General features: G+C 38.4%; 1 protein-coding gene across 2 annotated transcripts in view; it reads right to left on the bottom strand.

Moving 5' to 3' along the window:
- LOC142348373 (uncharacterized) overlaps positions 1-18,997 on the bottom strand; it is a 216,132-nt gene that overhangs the window by 105,765 nt on the left and 91,370 nt on the right. For both annotated transcript variants that reach the window (XM_075399697.1, XM_075399696.1), the window contains exons 15-16: positions 943-1,046; positions 272-476 (exon numbers count right to left, since the gene is read on the bottom strand). In XM_075399697.1, the coding sequence (XP_075255812.1) occupies positions 272-476; positions 943-1,046 (309 nt within the window). The remainder of the gene's footprint in view (positions 1-271; positions 477-942; positions 1,047-18,997) is intronic.

Raw genomic sequence — 18,997 nt, forward strand, 5'->3', positions numbered from 1 at the left:
TCTTCAATCTAATAATAACAAAAGATTTTAGCTCGACCCAAAATGTTCAAAAAGATTTTAGCTCGACCCAAAATGTTCAAAAAGATTTTAGCTCGACCCAAAATGTTCAAAAAGATTTTAGCTCGACCCAAAATGTTCAAAAAGATTTTAGCTCGACCCAAAATTAAGTAACTATAGTCTCTTAGAGACACGCATAAAGCTCATATTGCGCTGTGACTTTTCATATGTTTTTAGTGCACTTTGAATATCAAAAAAAAAAGAGTCAACTCACTGAGAAGCTTCCATTGGTTTCGTATGTAATTTTGAGTTCATGATGAAAAGCCTGAACTGCAGTGACTACCACCCCAGAAGGATAAGTGTGAACAACAAAGTCCTTTCTTCTTGTCTTGTAGTTGACCCCTTGACCTTTCCACGTAAGTGTCATGTCGTAACTCTCGGAGGGTTCCATTCCAGTTAGCACGTAACGATTGAATAACCTGAAAAAGTTACCCAAAATACTCCAGAATTGTAAGTTAATTAGAAAGTGTGCTATCCTGCAGTTAAAAGCTGGCTCTAAAAACTGTCCGAATTTATTTGATTAAATCGGCTGACTTTTCTGGGATTTGACCTTAATTGCACAGAGAACTTCGTTCCTATCCAGTCTTTTCAGTCAGTAATTTTTACTTTCTTTTCACATCGATAAACTTCTTACTGGTAACATCGTGAATAGATACATATGCTTCGACAAGGGAATAAGAAAAGATAGACAACATTCATGGAAGAAACTATTGAGTTCAGTTCTAAATCTCATACCGGGTCATCGATCATACAATTTTCTTGGATTTCGTACTAGTTCATATATGAAAACTTGGATTTCATACAAGGATCGTATTAGGAAATCGAGTATGATCCAGTATGAAATCAAAGAATTTTCAACCCGGGATGCGCTTGCCCTTCTCTTACTCGAATGGGTATGTGGTGGTGCTGGAATGTCCAGTGTATCTGCCAGTGTACTCCAACTTAATCTCTCTTCCCACTCCAGCCTCCAGTTGGAACTCTAGTATCACCTGAAAATTATCTACACACGTATCTGCAAAGAATGTCCCGGGTCGAGGTGTCGCCGCCATTCCACGCAAAATTATGTAAGATTAGCGGTGAATGCGGTAAACTTACATAAATCAGGCGGTGGATGCGGTGAAAAAACCTTAACCGCCTGGTAGCGGTGAGTTTCATAGTTTCACCACTGAATTTAGCGGTGAAATTACATTACTTCACCGCTTTGACAAAAATGTCCACTTTATGTAAGTTAAGCGGTGAATGCGCTAAAATTACATAAATTCACCCATGTCTAGGTAAAGACTTATGAAGAGACAATGCTCGACCAAAATGTGCTATGAAAAGACCATACTCGACTCATTTGAGCTATGAAAGGTCTTTATCTGGACTTTAAGAATTTCCGGACTTTAGCCCGACTCAGATTTTCTGCAAAAGACTTTAGCTGGACTCAAAATTTTACAAAAGACTTTGGGCTGGACTTAAGCTCGATACAATGTTTGCAAACAAAGTCGAGTTAGAGTCTTTTCATGGGTCCATCATTAGTCTTTTCATAAGTCTGCTTTTTTGCCATTAACATTTTACGTGGAAATTGCATATAACGTAGTCAGCATGTATGCTCCTTCACCTTTTACGATTGAAAAGAACCACAAGTCCCTCAAAATCCTGCATTATTTTTTTTAAAAAGATAGCTCATAATTTTGGAAGGGAAAATAAACTGAATAACACCGAATTTTGGTCATGGCTAATGGGACTAAGACCAATACACTTAAGCTAACTGGTTTCATTGAATCAAGTAATGTGGTAATATACACAAGCTGCAATAACTCTTTATCTTAAGATTTGACAAAATTCTTAAGGCTTTGGCAGTTTTTCGACTGATTCTTATGTTGGACTGCTCTGGTGCAAAGCTATTTAGTCTTGCTCCAGTTCTGCTTCTGTATGTACAGAAGCAGGAAAAAACAAAAAAACTTTGACTTTTGAAAAAAAAAACAGACTTATGAACAGACTAATTCTGGACCCATGAAAAGACCTTAACTCGACTTTGTTGGTTATGAAATGACTAATGATGGACCCATGAAAAGACCTTAACTGGAATTTCTTCGTTAGGAAAAGACCCATGAAAATATATTAGCTCGACTTTAACTAGGAAGCTCGACCGTGTAATTATAGTAAATATTGCCCCCCCCCCCTACTAGACTTTTAAAGTCTTTTCGTAAGTCGAGGCCTAGGCCAGGGCACCGCTTAACTTAGTGGTGAAATAACATAAACTCATCGCTTTGAAACCGCCTCCAATTGTCTTTTGTTCAACCAAGTTAGGATACATCTATTGAAAGACGCATAGAAAATTTACCCACGAATAATCATACATCTTTACGAAGCTTTATTTAAGCGGTGAATTAATGTAATTTCACCACCAGAGTAATCGGTGAAATTACAACAAATCACCACATTTCACTGCTAAAAATTGCATTTTCTCCGCTAATCTTGCAAAAGTTCAACGCGTATGTTTTACAAAAAGTAGAATGAATTTGATTAATAATCAAAACAAATATGCTAGATTTTAGTGAGAAGTGGTGCATTGGAAGAAGAAGTGGCGGAAATGCAAGAGGTGAGAGGTTCGAATCCGTGCCAGGACGGTTACTTGTAGGAAGAGTTTAATTGTAGTAAATTTTTGTAAATTCTTTGCTTACTCTAGCGGTGAAAATACATAATTTCACCGCATTAACTGCATTTCACCGCAAAATTTTGTACGTATTTTGCGGTGAAAAAAAGCAACTTTTCAACGTTTATCTTACATAGTTTTCCGATTTTTTCTCGACCAGGGATGTCTCCCCAGGATGAGGTTTGCGAACCGAGCCAGCTCTGATCAGACTATCCAGACCAAAATCGGCTCTGATCAGCCGATCCAGACCAAAATTGGCTCTGATCAGACAGACTTGAGTCACGCAATGAGGGTGCCATACCGATTTGAGTCGTGCACTAACGTCTGATCAGGTACACTCCCTCTGAATTCGCTGACCTGCAGTTCGAGAGCAGCTCATTGTTAATGGTTTTATATTGGACGTTAGTAGTAAATAATAAGAGCGTTAAGATTGTGGGGGGTATTCATGCGATACTAAACATGGGAATATAGGGAGTGATCATGATTGGGAATTAGGTCAGGAGGGATTGAATAGTTTGTACATGTAAAAACCTTTCCTTTCCGCTTTATTCCAATCTTTCTTTCTCGCCGCTTTCTCAGTAGTCTTAACGCTTTCAAAACACTCAATCAATTTAAATTAAAACCAAATACCTAACTCCATGCAAAATCAAGACTTGTACAGTTTTGTGTGCGCTTTTCTGCGCTATTAAATTTAATTACACATTCTAATAGCGCCTTGCAGTTTTAAACACTGGTTCTTCTGGCTCACTTTGACTGGCTTCCTCTGCTTCAAAATTCATAAACGGGTTATCGGCACTGGAGTTTTCATCTGAACTTGCATCAAAATCATTGCTCTCAATATCCGAATCGTTTATCAATTCAGCAGCTAGAAAACCAGGGTCGGGTGGCTGCCATGTGTTGGAGCTTTGGGTGTTAGTTTCTGGAGACGATTGCGGCACAACGAAACTGTTATCCCAGTCAGGATTTGAACTAAGCTGTAAGCCACTAAAATCGCCAGAATTTTCATAATCCCACTCCACATCGTTGTCGCTCCAATTGATTTCATCTATAGCATAATCGCCCAGTTCATAGTGGCCAAAAGGGAGGGTTTTTATGCCATCGGGTAGTATGTAGCGTTTATTATCAAACGCTGACAAGCAGATTTTGTTTGTAGTTACTGTGCGCAACGAGTGGTGGTCAGAAACAATCCGGGTGTTTTCTGCACGTACACTGTTGCCTGACAGCAGGGTATTCACAAAGTCTGCGTGCCGTAGATGTTGTTGCGCAGCCTTCGTCACTCCTTTTGCTGAGAGTTTTCTACAACCTGAAAAGATAGAAAGAAAATGAGAAAAAATAGGCGCTATTTTAATTACTAACCCCCTATATAATAACAATACAAACTAACAAGTTCCAGATGTTTACTAACCAACTATATACATTTATAGTAAGACTAATATTGTTGATTTCAAAGAGAATAAATTTACTTGTTGACAGAATGGAGTATAGCTTTGGCTTTAAGCATATGAATTCGGTAATGTAGTCGCCGGCGAATTCATCCTTAAATTTAAGGACTACTTTCTTGTTACTGGCATTAAACAAGAAATGATCAGACGGGTAGTTTGAAAAATCGAAATGGCTCAGAACTGACTGCGGCTTTTTTGATAATTGCCTGTAGAAGTCTGGACTTTGAACAGAATATAAAAGGCTGTCCGTATCACTATATAATAGGCGACAGTTGAAGTTTGGACGCATGACCCGATAGTGGAAATAATACATGTGATAGTTCGCCAAATCTAAGATAGTGGCTCCCACAATAGTCGGAGTGTTCCAAAAGATAGATTTTGGGCGTGTCGTCAAAGCAGCCATGTTTTCACCGAATATCATGTAGCGGTCAAACTCGAACTTAGACACTACGTTCAGCACTTGTTCAGCGTTACGCGTGATTGTAATTTTACTGCGGCGTCGCTTAGATTCGCAGTTCTTGCCGTATACAGCGTTGTTCATTAACTTGTAAAAGTTTTCCTCGAACTTATTAGATGCGATTTGTCGTTTTTCACTGTTTAGCGTAATATATGGTGATAGCCAGCTTTCTTGGCGGAACTGCAGTACTCTATGCACTTTTTTGATTACAAGTCCAAGTTCAATATACAGTTTGAGCAATTTGTAGTGAACCACATATCTCTCCTTATCAATAAACGTTTGTAATAATTTCTTCACTTTTGATGTGGGCAGGTTGTGTTGCTCTTTTAAGTTAAGTTGGTATTCTCCCAACCACTCCTCTTCAACAATGTCCTTGGTAGGGGCAAGGGGGAAATCCCGGTGATCGTCATGCAATCTTGGTGGGTATGAAAGATCGACCTCCACAAAATATCCCACGCTGGCGTTGTCGGGTGTGTCTAGGACCTCTTGAATTGTAACTTCTGTGTTGAATGCGAACTCTGCGAGGAGGAGTTTTTTCAAGTTGCATTACTCCTCCGTATAAATTGTTCGCATCAACATAGAAACCGAATTGATGATCTTCTTTGCTATCGTAGTTTGGAATGTATTGGTTATTAGCAATGAAACGCCGGTTTTCGTAGACAGAGGTGACGCCAACGCGGATTGCAGGCTCGATCATATCTAGATGTTCTCGCTCTGTCAATAACTCGACATTTGCTTTGCAGATCCTCAATGAAGCCTCTTTGGCCATACTGGGTAAAGTAAAAAAGTGCATGCAGTCCAACTTATAGGTAGTAAAACTCAATTCTCTGTGAAAATCACAGACACAGTCTAATTTTAAGTCAGCGTCGTGGTAATCTTGAAGTGTTCCACAGCCAAGAATTTCCCCACATCCTGCTTGCATGAGCTAAATTACTTTCTGTAATATTCACATTGCCATCGTCTAAAGTGTTTCCCCACTTTTCTGTTGGTGGTAGTTGTGTGTCAGAGAACTTGGCACGACTACTCATATACGAATAGGGATAGTAGCCTCTCCGTTTTAGCAGCTGAATATTTTCACCCGAGACCGTCGGAAACATTGACTTCATTATTTCAAATTGATTCGCCGGGAGTATTTCCACGAATTTTTCAAGTGAGCTATTCATCATTTTGAAGGAGTCGATGAACCGTAGATATTCATACACCTTCACCGTTGTCCCTTTTTTGTTAACAAATGTGTCAATGAGCACAACAAAGGTCATAGATATGTATTTTTCGTCCGTGGCTGGTATGACGCTGATGGTCGTTGTTGATTCACAGTTGTTCAGGGCTAGGCAAATGTGGTGGTGGTCATAATTTTGTATGATATGACCTACGACAGGAATGAAATTGATGTTTCTCCTTGCTCGGTTGCACTTTTCATGCGCCCACCCGAGAAATTTGCCACTATAGTGACAATGGTCTAAGTAAATCGAGTTTTCTGGGTCTTCGACTTCCGAAAACGGTTTCTCACAAATCCAGCATTGTGTAGCTTGAGATTTGTCCGAACTTCGCCTGTCGCCTTTGAAAAACGGATATTTTCTCTTTTGCTTGTGGATATCTCTTGCAAGCTTGTGTAGCGCTTTCACAAAATTAGCCATACAGTCCTCGGAACTGTCAACTTGGTAAAAAATTGGTTTGCTAGAGTGGTGATCAATTACTGTTAACGCAAACCCACACGGTTCATGAATCTCCTTTACTTGTGTAAATGCTCTGCTACTAGGTCCTTTGCATCCTGACACGGGTGTAAGAAAGGACTCAAAGTCGAAATATATTACTAAAGGTACGAACCAAGTTGCAGAGAGGTTTGTAAATTTGTATGAGTTTTGATCGCTTGAAGGCATGTAAATAATTGCGGGAGCGTTGTGGCCACAGTTAGTCAAATGCACATTGTAACTTTCGAGGCCGTCTCGACATATCCGAAAGCAATTTTGACAGATCCGATAACAATAACGAAAGTCAATACGTCGTACGTAGCAAACGACTTTTACAAGGTGAGTAATCAGTACATAGTGGTGATGATCGTGATCATACAACAAAAGTAGATTCATTACAAATTCGGATTCGTATGACGAAATTTTTAGAGGAAAAAGTTGCCCATTTTCGTAGCCAAACACATTAACTTGAACATCATTCAGTTTTTCGAAATCAGGAATATCCTCAAAGCCCATAGGCATATCGAATTCACCTAATGGTTGATGAATGATTGTAAGTGGTTGGGAATGTTTTGGCAGTTTGGTAGTTCTGATCAACTCTGTCCAGACTTCTTCCATGATGCAGATGATATGCTGCTACATAGCAATATCTGAAGCACTGCTGGTCTTCGTGATTTCTAATGTTGAGCAGACCGCGACAATTGGCAATTTTAGTTGGCAAAGCAATATAGGACGAGCCGCGAATTGGTCTGAAACGTGCGAATTTCACATCAACTTTCAGCACTTTTTCGAGTACCCATCCACTTCCCATCGACGCAAATGTCGTTAAAACGCTCATCATTTTTTCGACCATTCCCCAGTAGGTTGCTTTCGTGAGACCGTTGACGTAGACTGTAGTCATAGGTGAGTTGGCGTATTTTTCGATACGCTCATCTTCCGCATTATCGGACTGGTCATTATGGTACTTTATCAGCTGTTGTTTTGCACACAACTGAACCTTCTGTGGCCCATGGCATAACTGCTCACTTATGAGGCTGTCGATTCTGGGTTTTTGCGCACGCATGAAGGTTTCGAGGTCACGTGCTTCATCTACGTCAGTTGTCTCAAACTTTCGCAAGAGACCGTTGAACGCACTTTCCGTCGGCGTATCTCTTGGTTCAAACTCCTCGCTAAATACGGGCAGAGAGTGCACAGAGTTCATATGCTGAGCTTACAAGTGAGAGTCATTAAACCCAAGATGACAACTGCGGCAACAGTTGGTGAATCGCGAGTGCTCGGTCCTCATGTGTTGCTCGAGATTCGAGATTTTTTGCGAAGTAAATTCGCATAATGAACATTGGTAAGTGGGTAAACCAAGTTCATCCGGGTGGAAATGATGCTCATGTCTAGTCCGATTGCTAGCTGTACTAAATGAAGAATTGCAATAACGGCAAAGGTACACCATTATTGAGTTTTGTAATTTGGGCAGCAACAAAAGCTTTAGCTTGAGTAATAACAATCCAATTTGAGAGACGAAAGAACAGATAATGGTTTCTCGTGTTTCACCGAAACGTAGACCATCGAAAACTTTGCGCGCCAAATTTGAAATTTTAAAAAGCTGCAACCTGATTTGTCGGTTTTGGCGGGCTTATTTTATTTCGAATTTTTGTAAAATTTTATATTTTAAAGCTAAATTTTTTCAATTTATTTCTCTAGATACCGTGAGAATAGGTGATCGGGCAAACGATAGACAGAATGCGATGACTTTTTAAATGCAAAAAGTGTAATTGGTGTGCAATTAAACATGTTCTTTTTGAAAAAAAAACCCACATGAGGGCGTTGTTTGACTACTGTTTGAAAGTGGATGTTATAGCAACGCTACGCAAAAGTTGTGGGAATGAAAAATGCTTGTAGTGTCATAAAACATAGGACACCGTTGAAAAAACTGTTCCAGCATCATCAGAAAAAAAGTTAGTTTTTTCTGTCAATCAAGTCGTAAATTGTCAAAACATGACAATTACATGACAGTTACACATGTTTTTTCTTTAAAAGCATTTTTCGATGACAAGTCTCAGAATAGAACTTCACATGATGCCGCCGGGGAGTGCAAAACTGCAAAAAACGGGGTTCTAACTCCTTTTTATCAGGTAGTTGGTGTTCTAATTAATGCCAGATGTTAATGGGACATGAATGGCCAGATGTTTTGGAAATCGGTGAAGGAGCAGTTTTTCGACCTCGATGCTTATGAGCAAACTTGTCAAGCATAGCGAGTGCATTACAAATCTGCAAAAAAAGATCAATTTTTTTTAGTTAATTAGTAATTTGGCTAATTAAGCGCTAATTAGTTCTTAATTAAGGGCTAAATAACTCATTAATTATTCGTCTAAATTTGACGAGTGTGATGAGAGTTTTTGTAGCTCGTTGTCTGCGGATGCCAATGAAACACTCTTTTTCATCCCAACTATTTTTCGGAGCCCACTTTTTTGGGGTCAAAGGTCACTGTTAAAAAAACAGCAAAAAATCGCGTTTTTTAATGTTTTTCTCAAAATTTTTTCTCAAACATCTTCTTTTTTAGCATCGGATTAGCCGGTTGGAAATTAGTTGATGATACCAAACCCTTCTTTTACCGTGTTTTCAATAGTTTAACCTTGTCATTGGATGCTTGATTAGTACAACTTCAAAGTCTAAGCCTGAATTTTGCATTTTTTTCGGCTCTTTTAAGTTATTATTAGTGCCTTTCTGTCAATTTTTTTTTCAAAACGAGTGAGTAGCTTTGTTACCTTCTAAATCAAGACACCTATTGTTTGCATCCAAAAAAATTTCAGGAATCTTTTGACGAATTGTTGGTTTTTCATTCCAAGAAATTTTGTTTTTTGATAATTTTTTTTTTTATTTAGTTTTATAATAGTGCTTAATAGGGTTAAGTTGATAAAATTAGCTGCTATTCAACACTGCAAACAAAGAACTATATGCAATGTATAGTGTAACCAGAGAAAATTTGGTAAAGATTTTGTTTTTCTTGTTTTATTTAATATGCTGAAGCAACCAATTTTTACTGTTTGTACGTTGAAAACTTTTGAAAAATCCAATTCAAAGCACTCCAATAAGGAGTATAGTTGAACAAAAGTTGACACTTATGTTTTAAGCGTGATTTCCATTGGCTAAAACTCTTCGAGGTTCTTTGCTTATGCGATAATTTAAAAGACAAAGAACAAGTTCAAACATGTTCAATTTGAGAAAAACTGAACTCCTTGCAAAATTTTCTTGTATAAACATCAAATATACGCTTACATATAAACATACAAATGAAATCGATTATGCGAAGCTCTAAATTTAAGCAGGGAAAGTGATGCTGATAAAAAATTAAATCTTCAAAAAGCACCGAGAGAGAAGAGTCCGACTTTCTTTTTTTAGGTGCTCTGCATACTTTAGGCGTTTCCGAATTGTTTGGTGTGATAGTCTTGTCTTCTCCGTCGCTCTCTGGAACTGGTGTTTTTGGCGATTCAAAGTTTGCCTCTGAATGCATTGTAGTATCAGGTGTTTCCTGGCTTGTCTGTCCAATTCCAAATATCCAAGGAACTTGATCTCTACTGAGTGCTTCAAAAAATGACGGGCTTGTGCTATGAGGCGTTGTTGTAGCGCTAGGGTCACTCAGAGGAGTTGTTGGTAAGCTTTGTCCTGAAGAACTTGCTGGTGATTTGGGCAACAATTGAATGCCCCAAAGACTGGCTAAATTGTCACGAGCATCTTGAGCTCCAAGTTGGTTTTCGAATAGTGGCACACAATCGCAATCGTACTTGAAGAGAAGTTGCTTTGTCTCATCGGGCACTGTTGCAATGTCTTGCGGTTCACACGACTGCAGTTTTGGTGGCGGCACTAGACCACCAGAAGTTATAACACTTCCATGAGTAGGTAAGTTTTTTCCCGGCAAAATGGCAACAAAATCGATATTTGATTTTGGTATAATGAAGCGGTCTGATGTAATCCAATTTTTCATAGAAAAGTTTTTGTACTGTTGAATAAAATACATGGTCTGGTATACTAAAGTCCTTTGCCAGGACTCGTCCGAATCAGAGAGCAAGTAAAAAGACATTCTGAAATTTTGAAATTTGAAAAATTGTTTAAGCAAGCAACAGAAATCATATAAAGAAAGATTGAGAGAGAGAGAGAGTAACTTTAACTTGTGAAGAAAATGGTCTGAAGTGTTATAACTAATTTGGTTTTATAGTTCAGGCACTCCCTTAGGTCACTTTTGTTTTCAATCAATTATCTACGATTTTGATCACTTGCATATTACCCACAGGAAGACAAACTTATTGAAGCTAGCTGTTATCAGTGCACCCACCAGACCAATGTTTAACGACATATATTTAGATGTCCCATTTTTAGGTTTATGCTGTTTTATGCACAGTATTTTCTACTTATGTTTTGAATTTTCCTTTTATTGCCCAGTTTTCTTAGTACGTAAATGTATACTTTAAGATATCTTATCAATTTGATCTCTGACCTTAAGTGTAATAAAGTTTCATGGACCAAATATGTTTACTGCACGTGCAAAACAGACAAGGGCTTTATAGTAGTTTCTCTACACGTTTTCTCATGCCCCAAATTATTTTCTGATACGTGTTTTATGTCTTCTTATCAATTTGATCTTTGAACTTTCTTTGTAATAAAATTCCATGGTCCACGCACGTGTTAATAATTGAACAGACATGTGCTTTACAGAAAGTTTACAAGTTGAAAAGAATTAACAGACTCAAGTACGCCGCCGGCGTACTTGAGTCTGTATTTTCACACATGTAAACCTGTCTGCAATTAAAAACAAAGAGGACATTTGTTTAATGCAAGCTTGCCGCGCCACTTGAGGCTGAGTGTTTCTTCGAGGTGGTCGTTTCATTTTACATTTCACAAAAACTTGTTATCAGTATAATCAGTGACTAAGTTGAAATATGCAGTTTTCTGCCACAAAAGATTCTGAGTTTGGGGATTGTTATTATGATATTTCAAAGACGGAAAAACGTCTAATCAGGGCCACCCTCAAAACGTATGAGAAGACTGGAACGTATGTGTTTCTGAAACTATTCAAGAAAGTTGACGACGACGATTACGAATTTCAACAACGGCTGTCACTGACTACAGACGAATTTGATAAACTTGTTAAAGAAGCGCCAAAAATTAGGGAAACTTTTCCAATCAATTCACAAGAAGCTGAATCAAAATCGAAGACTGACGGACCTTCTGCTGCTAAGAAATCGAATTTTAGCACAACATAAAAGTCATGGTTGAGGCAATGTTTGAGCGTTCTCCTAGTTACTTCAAACAGTTTCAGAAACAGTTTAAATTTTTAGTGACTAATGAAAAAATTAACTTGTCAAGCGTGAAAAGTTTTGCAGTGTGTTTCCATTTCGATTCAGAATTTTGTCAATTGACAACAACAACAACAAAATCTACTAACCATTTTCATGTTCTGATAGATACAACAGAAGCAGCAAAAACTTACAATGACATTTTCAAGCGAAACAAGGCTTTCCCCGTATCTTGTCTTTTCACAACTTTTCGATACTTGTTTTCATCAGCAGTGGATTTGGAGACAAAAGGCGATGTCTTTTCAAATTGAAATTAGCGGTTGATTTCAACATTAAGAACGGAGAAAAACCTGAGTCTGCAGCAACAGTGCGGAAGCATTTACCAGCCATTGTTACTTTATCACAACAGCTACAAACGAAAACTGCTGGAGACTCAAACAAAAATAATGGAAATATTGTGAAGTCAGTGAAAACAACGGTGGCGCAAAAGTCAGTGCAGAACATGATTTTGCCGGGCAAGCCAACTCAAACAGACAACTTCAGTAGTGAAACTTTGCGTAGATTTGAATCAATTTTAACTGGTCCTCACTCTGGTGCTTTTTTGTCAGATAATGGATATTTTTGTGAGTGGGTATGGAAATTTGAATATTGATACTGATGTGTTGTTCATTCGTTTTGTGTATGAAGAAAATATTAAATTTTGAAAAAATTGAATTTCATTCAAACATTAGTAGTGTTAGGTCATCATCATATGAAGAGCAAACCGTATCAAGTCATTATCACTAAATTTAACAATAGGCTGAAAACTGAAAATAAGATGAGCAATATAAATACAAAAAAGTCCACATAATTTTTAGTCTCGACTTTGTATGGGCTGGTTTTCTAGAACTTGACATAGCTGAACGTCTCCATGGGTAGAAACCAGTCTTCGATATTCATCCTTATAGAACAAAATTGGTTGCCCCAGAGGATCGGCAAAAATCAATTTCTTGTTGTTGACGCATAATAGGAGCCAATGTGTTCCAGCATTGTCAGACGTTGATGCATTGACTATTATAAATGAATTTGGTTGCAAAATTTTAGGGAAATTATTTGCTGCAAAGACACCCAGAAATTTGTGCTTCAGTAGCTTGCAGCGCTGTATTAAATCATTTACTTCGTCTTCGTACATTAATTTGTCAATATATGGTTTTTCGACACACGTCGTGCACTGCCAACGTAAATTGTACTTGTTTTTTCGCCAGTTATAAAACTTTCAATATTGTTTGGAAGAGCCGCGGAGAACTTCAGTTCCACGGTTTTTGAACTGTTTGTCAGCTCCGGGTGAAAAAAATCATGGGAAGCCTGTTGCGTGCTGGTAAGGTCAAAAACCATAAGGAAATGGCTGGGATACTCGCTCAGTTTAATTCCATGACCGTTGTCAATATAAGCCAAGTCGGATATTGTGTTAAAATAGAGACGTTTATCGTCTTCTGTTGATATTGGACTATCTGCTACAGGCAGTCCCTTGCGATATATATATATTTGTTCGAGACCAAATTTCCGATAATGAAACGGGTTGAGCCTGATATTGCCTAAGAAAGCTTCGTTAGTGTTTAAACAAATTGCAAGTCTGCGAATTGGTTCCCGCGAGAAAATATCCTCTTGCTTCCAGCTATGGAGACCAGCTGAAGCCAAAAATGTTTTTGTTATGGTTTCGAAGTAGGGATAAGATGCGGGACTACTTAACAAGGTTTTTTCAATGGCTGACATAACGTCATCATTTAGCGTCATCATCTTGCGGACATACAAATTGGCCTCTAAAATTTCTACTTTGTTGTGTTTTGCAGGGTCATCGGACATGATGACAAAGTCATCAATAGAGCGTCTGAAAGCAATGCGAAGCGTAACACCGCTAAGCAGATGTCGATCACAGGTGAAGAAGTCAACGGCAACTTTTCCATAAAAAGCGCATTCGGCTGATTTTTTAACTAATTCTTTTCTCCTGTCAATTTCTGTTGTCGCTAACGTAGCCGGGTTCTCTTCGAATGAGTAGCCTTGACATGCTAGCCATGTGTTTTTTGCGTCTTTGTTGTGTGAAAATTCGGTCTCGATAAAACTTTTATGCGCATAGTTCCCTTTGGCATTTGATATTTTCAGGCCATTAGCAGATACCGTACAATCAGAAAATAATGATTGTAATACATTGTTGCAAAAGTATGGAGCATCCGTTTTCGCTTTGTCAGTAGGAGCTCCTGCATCATGTGTCAAATCAGCTCCAGACGACTGAACAATTTTACATTTTTCTTCGAGAAAAATTTTTTGTAAATCTATAAAATTATTTCGATCAACAGAGACTTCAAACTCTAACATGGGTCCATTTGGACTGTAGACAGGTCCCAATTTTTGGCAGAAACTTCCATCAAACGTTACTAAGAGCGCAGGTTTTTCAAATAAATCCAGAGAACTGTGAGTTGCTTCTGTTGGCAACAAATTAGCGATCATCGTTAACGTTGGCGAAAAAATCTGACCGACTTCTTTTCAGGGGCCTCCGAGTGGAAAATATGTTTTTCCGTTTGGTCACTGCTGCTGATTTTTTGGATGAGCTCTTCGAGCGACTTCTTAGTCTACGTTGTCGTAATGTTTTTTTCCGTGATCCACCAGTCTGTTTTTTTACTGTATTAGTAATTGTGTTTTTCAGCGCTTGTTTTGGCGATTTTTTTACTGCTTACTACGTCCAGTAGCTCAGGAACACTCTGTTTCAACAGTTCTTTTCCAATACGTTTGGCAGTCGGTAGAATGAATCGACGTGCTAAGGGTAGAGCAACACGACCAATACCCGCAGCCAAAGCTCCAAAGCCACTACTTCTTTGTCGATAGTATCCAGAAAAATGCGGCAAAGAAGTTGCTTGATTTGCGTTGTATGAATCCATTTTAACTTGAAAACTTTTTAAACTGTAACGTCAAGAGAATTCTTCCTGTTCCCGAGAAGGGAGCCAAGTCACCTGTTTCTGTTCGCAGTTCAATAGAAATGGACTGAATTGTGTTTGTCAACAGCTTTTTGTAATCTAAGTTTGAAAAAACTTTTCGATGTGTTGGTGCAACTTCGCACACACTACCGTTTTCTAGACTCTGTTTTGAATCAATGACCCGTAAAAGAGGCGCTTTAGCATCACCCACGTACTGATATTCAATAATGTTTGCATATACAAATATCAAATGTTTACCAGCCAACAGATCCGCCGGTAGCTCTCCATAATAAGCTTTCGTTTCGTCACTTTTCATTAATTCATCTGCAGTCGTGTTAATTTTATAACCAATATGGATACCATTGCCATCAGGAACTCCCTCAAAACCAAGGATACCTGGAATTTCCTTGCTTAGAAACGTAATCCTTTCACGTTTTCCAAACAAAATTTCGTATTTTCCAGAATTTTTTATTTGTCTGAAGGAAAAGTGAGACAGTCCGGCTGTACGCTTGATTAATGCTAGAAGCTAATTTACGTTGTCAAATGTCCTTGACACAAACCCTAGTTTTGGTCCATTGTATGGTCGTGAGATAACATTGGCTTCTGCAGCCCTTTTCGTAGCTTCTTCATATTCTTTCAAGCTGAAAGCAGTGACTTCCCCTCCACAACGTTTTCAATTTTCGTTGGAAAGATAATTTCACTTAACGCTACCCTCCAGTCACCAGAAATTTGAATTTCATCATTAAAAAAGTTTCGAAACGACGCAAGAGTATTTGATTTGAATATTTGCATCGATGCAGACGATATAACATGTACTGTGAACTCATCTTCAAATTGAGTGCGAGCCATTTTACTCGCTGCGTTCACGAACCAGTTGCAATTCTGGCTGATAGAATTTACCCTCTTTTTTTTCTTTGTTTGCGTCAATAATAGAGTAGGTTGGTGGTGACAACGTCGGAATATGTGTAATCTCAAATACCTCGTCAGTAAATGATTGTTTGTATCCCTTTCTGAATGCTCCGTCCTTTTTGACAATTCTAACAAAGTCTCCGATATAAAACTTGGGTTTTTGACGGATACTTGTTTGAGCACTCAATGAGACCAGCCTCGATACATCTTTCTTTGTAACTTTATTTGGGGCAAGTTTAGTGACCCGGTTAACACGTGAAATGTAAGAGTAGGTCCACTTTTCTTCCAGGTATCTGTAGACAATGTTTTTCAGCGAGCGAATGTTTCTCTCTGCAAAAGCAGACTTTTTTTCACTATAGGTGCTATATAAATGAATCCCTCTTTTCTCACACAAGTTTTGAAAGCTCCAAGAAATTCTTTACCATCGTCAACCCATACTTTTAATGGTTGTTTGTTCTTAATCATTTTTTTGAATGCTTGGGCTGCTTCTGTTGCATATTTCGTTTTCATTGGTTCCACTCTCAGATATCGCAAAAGACAGTCAACTGCTACCAAAAGGTATTTGACATCTCGATTGTACTGTGCAAGTTTATCAACATGAGCTAAATCGAGAGACTAAATTTCATTAATGTCCTTTACAATGACTTTCAGTCTTGAAAACCTTGAACGAAATGAGCGGTATTTTGTGAAGGACGGTTTTGTTTCTAAATATGACCTCACTTTAGCCATTGATATTTTGCTGATGTCGATCACAGGTGAAGCAGATGTCGATCACAGGTGAAGAAGTCAACGGCAACTTTTCCATAAAAAGCGCATTCGGCTGATTTTTTAACAAATTCTTTTCTCCTGTCAATTTCTGTTGTCGCTAACGTAGCCGGATTCTCTTCGAATGAGTAGCCTTGACATGCTAGCCATGTGTTTTTTGCTTCTTTGTTGTGTGAAAATTAGGTCTCGATAAAACTTTTATGCGCATAGTTCCCGTTGGAATTTGATATTTTCAGGCCATTAGCAGATACCGTACAATCAGAAAATAATGATTGTAATACATTGTTGCAGAAGTATGGAGCATCCGTTTTCGCTTTGTCAGTAGGAGCTCCTGCATCATGTGTCAAATCAGCTCCAGACGACTGAACAATTTTACATTTTATTTCGAGAAAAATTTTTTGTAAATCTATAAAATTATTTCGATCACCAGAGACTTCAAACTCTAACATGGGTCCATTTGGACTGTAGACAGGTCCCAATTTTTGGCAGAAACTTCCATCAAACGTTACTAAGAGCGCTGGCTTTTCAAATAAATCCAGAGAACTGTGAGTTGCTTCTGTTGGCAACAAATTAGCGATCATCGTTAACGTTGGCGAAAAAATCTGACCGACTTCTTTTCAGGGGCCTCCGAGTGGCAAATATGTTTCTCCGTTTGGTCACTGCTGCTGATTTTTTGGATGAGCTCTTTGAGCGACTTCTTAGTCTACGTTGTCGTAATGTTTTTTTCCGTGATCCACCAGTCTGTTTTTTTACTGTATTAGTAATTGTGTTTTTCAGCGCTTGTTTTGGCGATTTTTTACTGCTTACTACGTCCAGTAGCTCTGGAACACTCTGTTTCAACAGTTCTTTTCCAATACGTTTGGCAGTCGGTAGAATGAATCGACGTGCTAAGGGTAGAGCAACACGACCAATACTGAAAGCAGAAAGCAGTGAATTCCCCTCCACAACGTTTTCAATTTTCGTTGGAAAGATAATTTCACTTAACGCTACCCTCCAGTCACCAGAAATTTGAATTTCATCATTAAAAAAGTTTCGAAATGACGCAAGAGTATTTGATTTGAATATTTGCATCGATGCAGACGATATAACATGTACTGTGAACTCATCTTCAAATTGATTGCGAGCCATTTTACTCGCTGCGTTCACGAACCAGTTGCAATTCTGGCTGATAGAATTTACCCTCTATTTTTTCTTTGTTTGCGTCAATAATAGAGTAGGTTGGTGGTGACAACGTCGGAATATCTGTAATCTCAAATACCTCGTCAGTAAATGATTGTTTGTATCCCTTTCTGAATGCTCCGTCCTTTTTGACAATTCTAACAAAGTCTCCGATATAAAACTTGGGTTTTTGACGGATACTTGTTTGAGCACTCAATGAGACCAGCCTCGATACATCTTTCTTTGTAACTTTATTTGGGGCACGTTTAGTGACCCGGTTAACACCTGAAATGTAAGAGTAGGTCCACTTTTCTTCAAGGTATCTGTAGACAATGTTTTTCAGCGAGCGAATGTTTCTCTCTGCAAAGGCAGACTTTTTTTCACTATAGGTGCTATATAAATGAATCCCTCTTTTCTCACACAAGTTTTGAAAGCTCCAAGAAATTCTTTACCATCGTCAACCCATACTTTTAATGGTTGTTTGTTCTTAATCATTTTTTTGAATGCTTGGGCTGCTTCTGTTGCATATTTCATTTTCATTGGTTCCACTCTCAGATATCGCGAAAGACAGTCAACTGCTACCAAAAGGTATTTGACATCTCGATTGTACTGTTCAAGTTTATCAACATGAGCTAAATCCAGAGACTAAATTTCATTAATGTCCTTTACAATGACTTTCAGTCTTGGAAACCTTTAACGAAATGAGCGGTATTTTGTGAAGGACGGTTTTGTTTCTAAATATGACCTCACTTTAGCCATTGATATTTTGCTTTGTGTATGAAGTCGCTTTGGGCTACCAAAAGAAGCAGGGCCTTTTGAATAAATTTGCTCCAAGGTTTTTCTCTCAGAAGAAGAAAGGATCCCATTTTTTCGGTTGACTCTCTTTTTTGTCTGTCTTTTTGGTTTTTGACCTTTTTTCCTGTTGTGGCTCGTTTTGGGTTACCGCTTCCTGATTGTGGACTTTGTTGGGTTGGGAAGAATTCTTGTTCACTTTCATAGGCTTGTATAATTTGCTTGGCGTAAGTGTTTACCACAAGTTCAGGCTCAACCGGGAGAAGAGCTAAAATTTTAGAGTATTCTGATTGATCACATTTTTTAGTAGGCTGCTGTAAATCATACAAAAATATGGAGACTTGTACACTTGTTGGTTCTTGATTGATGTATAGTAACTTGCTTTCCTCTCCAATTGTAACTGCTTCCGATTGGAGGATAAGATCAAGCAAAATTTCTGCACGTTGGATTTTGTGCTTTTCTTGCAATTTCACTAGCCCCATTATTGATTCAAAACTTGCGGGGGCACTTTCTGGTTTTTTTGTGACAACTGGATCAATTTCGCTGTCATCACTAATCGAGTCCATTTTTTCGGGCTCGTCTACTTGTTTTTCCCGCTCTGTTAACACTGGCTCTGTTTGAACTACTCCATCTGTTCTTTCCACGCTGTCCTCGGAACTTGGCAAATTTCTTTGCATGAGTGTTAACTGAGCTGCTTTGTTTCTATAGGCTGGGTTGTCGAGAATTTCGCTTTTTAATGGTTGTTTCGACATGAACATTCGCTTCGGAATCAGAAAAAATTCTTTTGCATGCATTATTGTCTTTTCAGGTACAGATAACAAGCAAAGCTAACTGTTTTTACTAGTTCTATTT

The sequence above is a fragment of the Convolutriloba macropyga genome, chromosome 10 (assembly GCF_964194025.1).
Source record: "Convolutriloba macropyga chromosome 10, txConMacr16.3, whole genome shotgun sequence".
NCBI classification, from domain to species: domain Eukaryota; kingdom Metazoa; phylum Xenacoelomorpha; order Acoela; family Convolutidae; genus Convolutriloba; species Convolutriloba macropyga.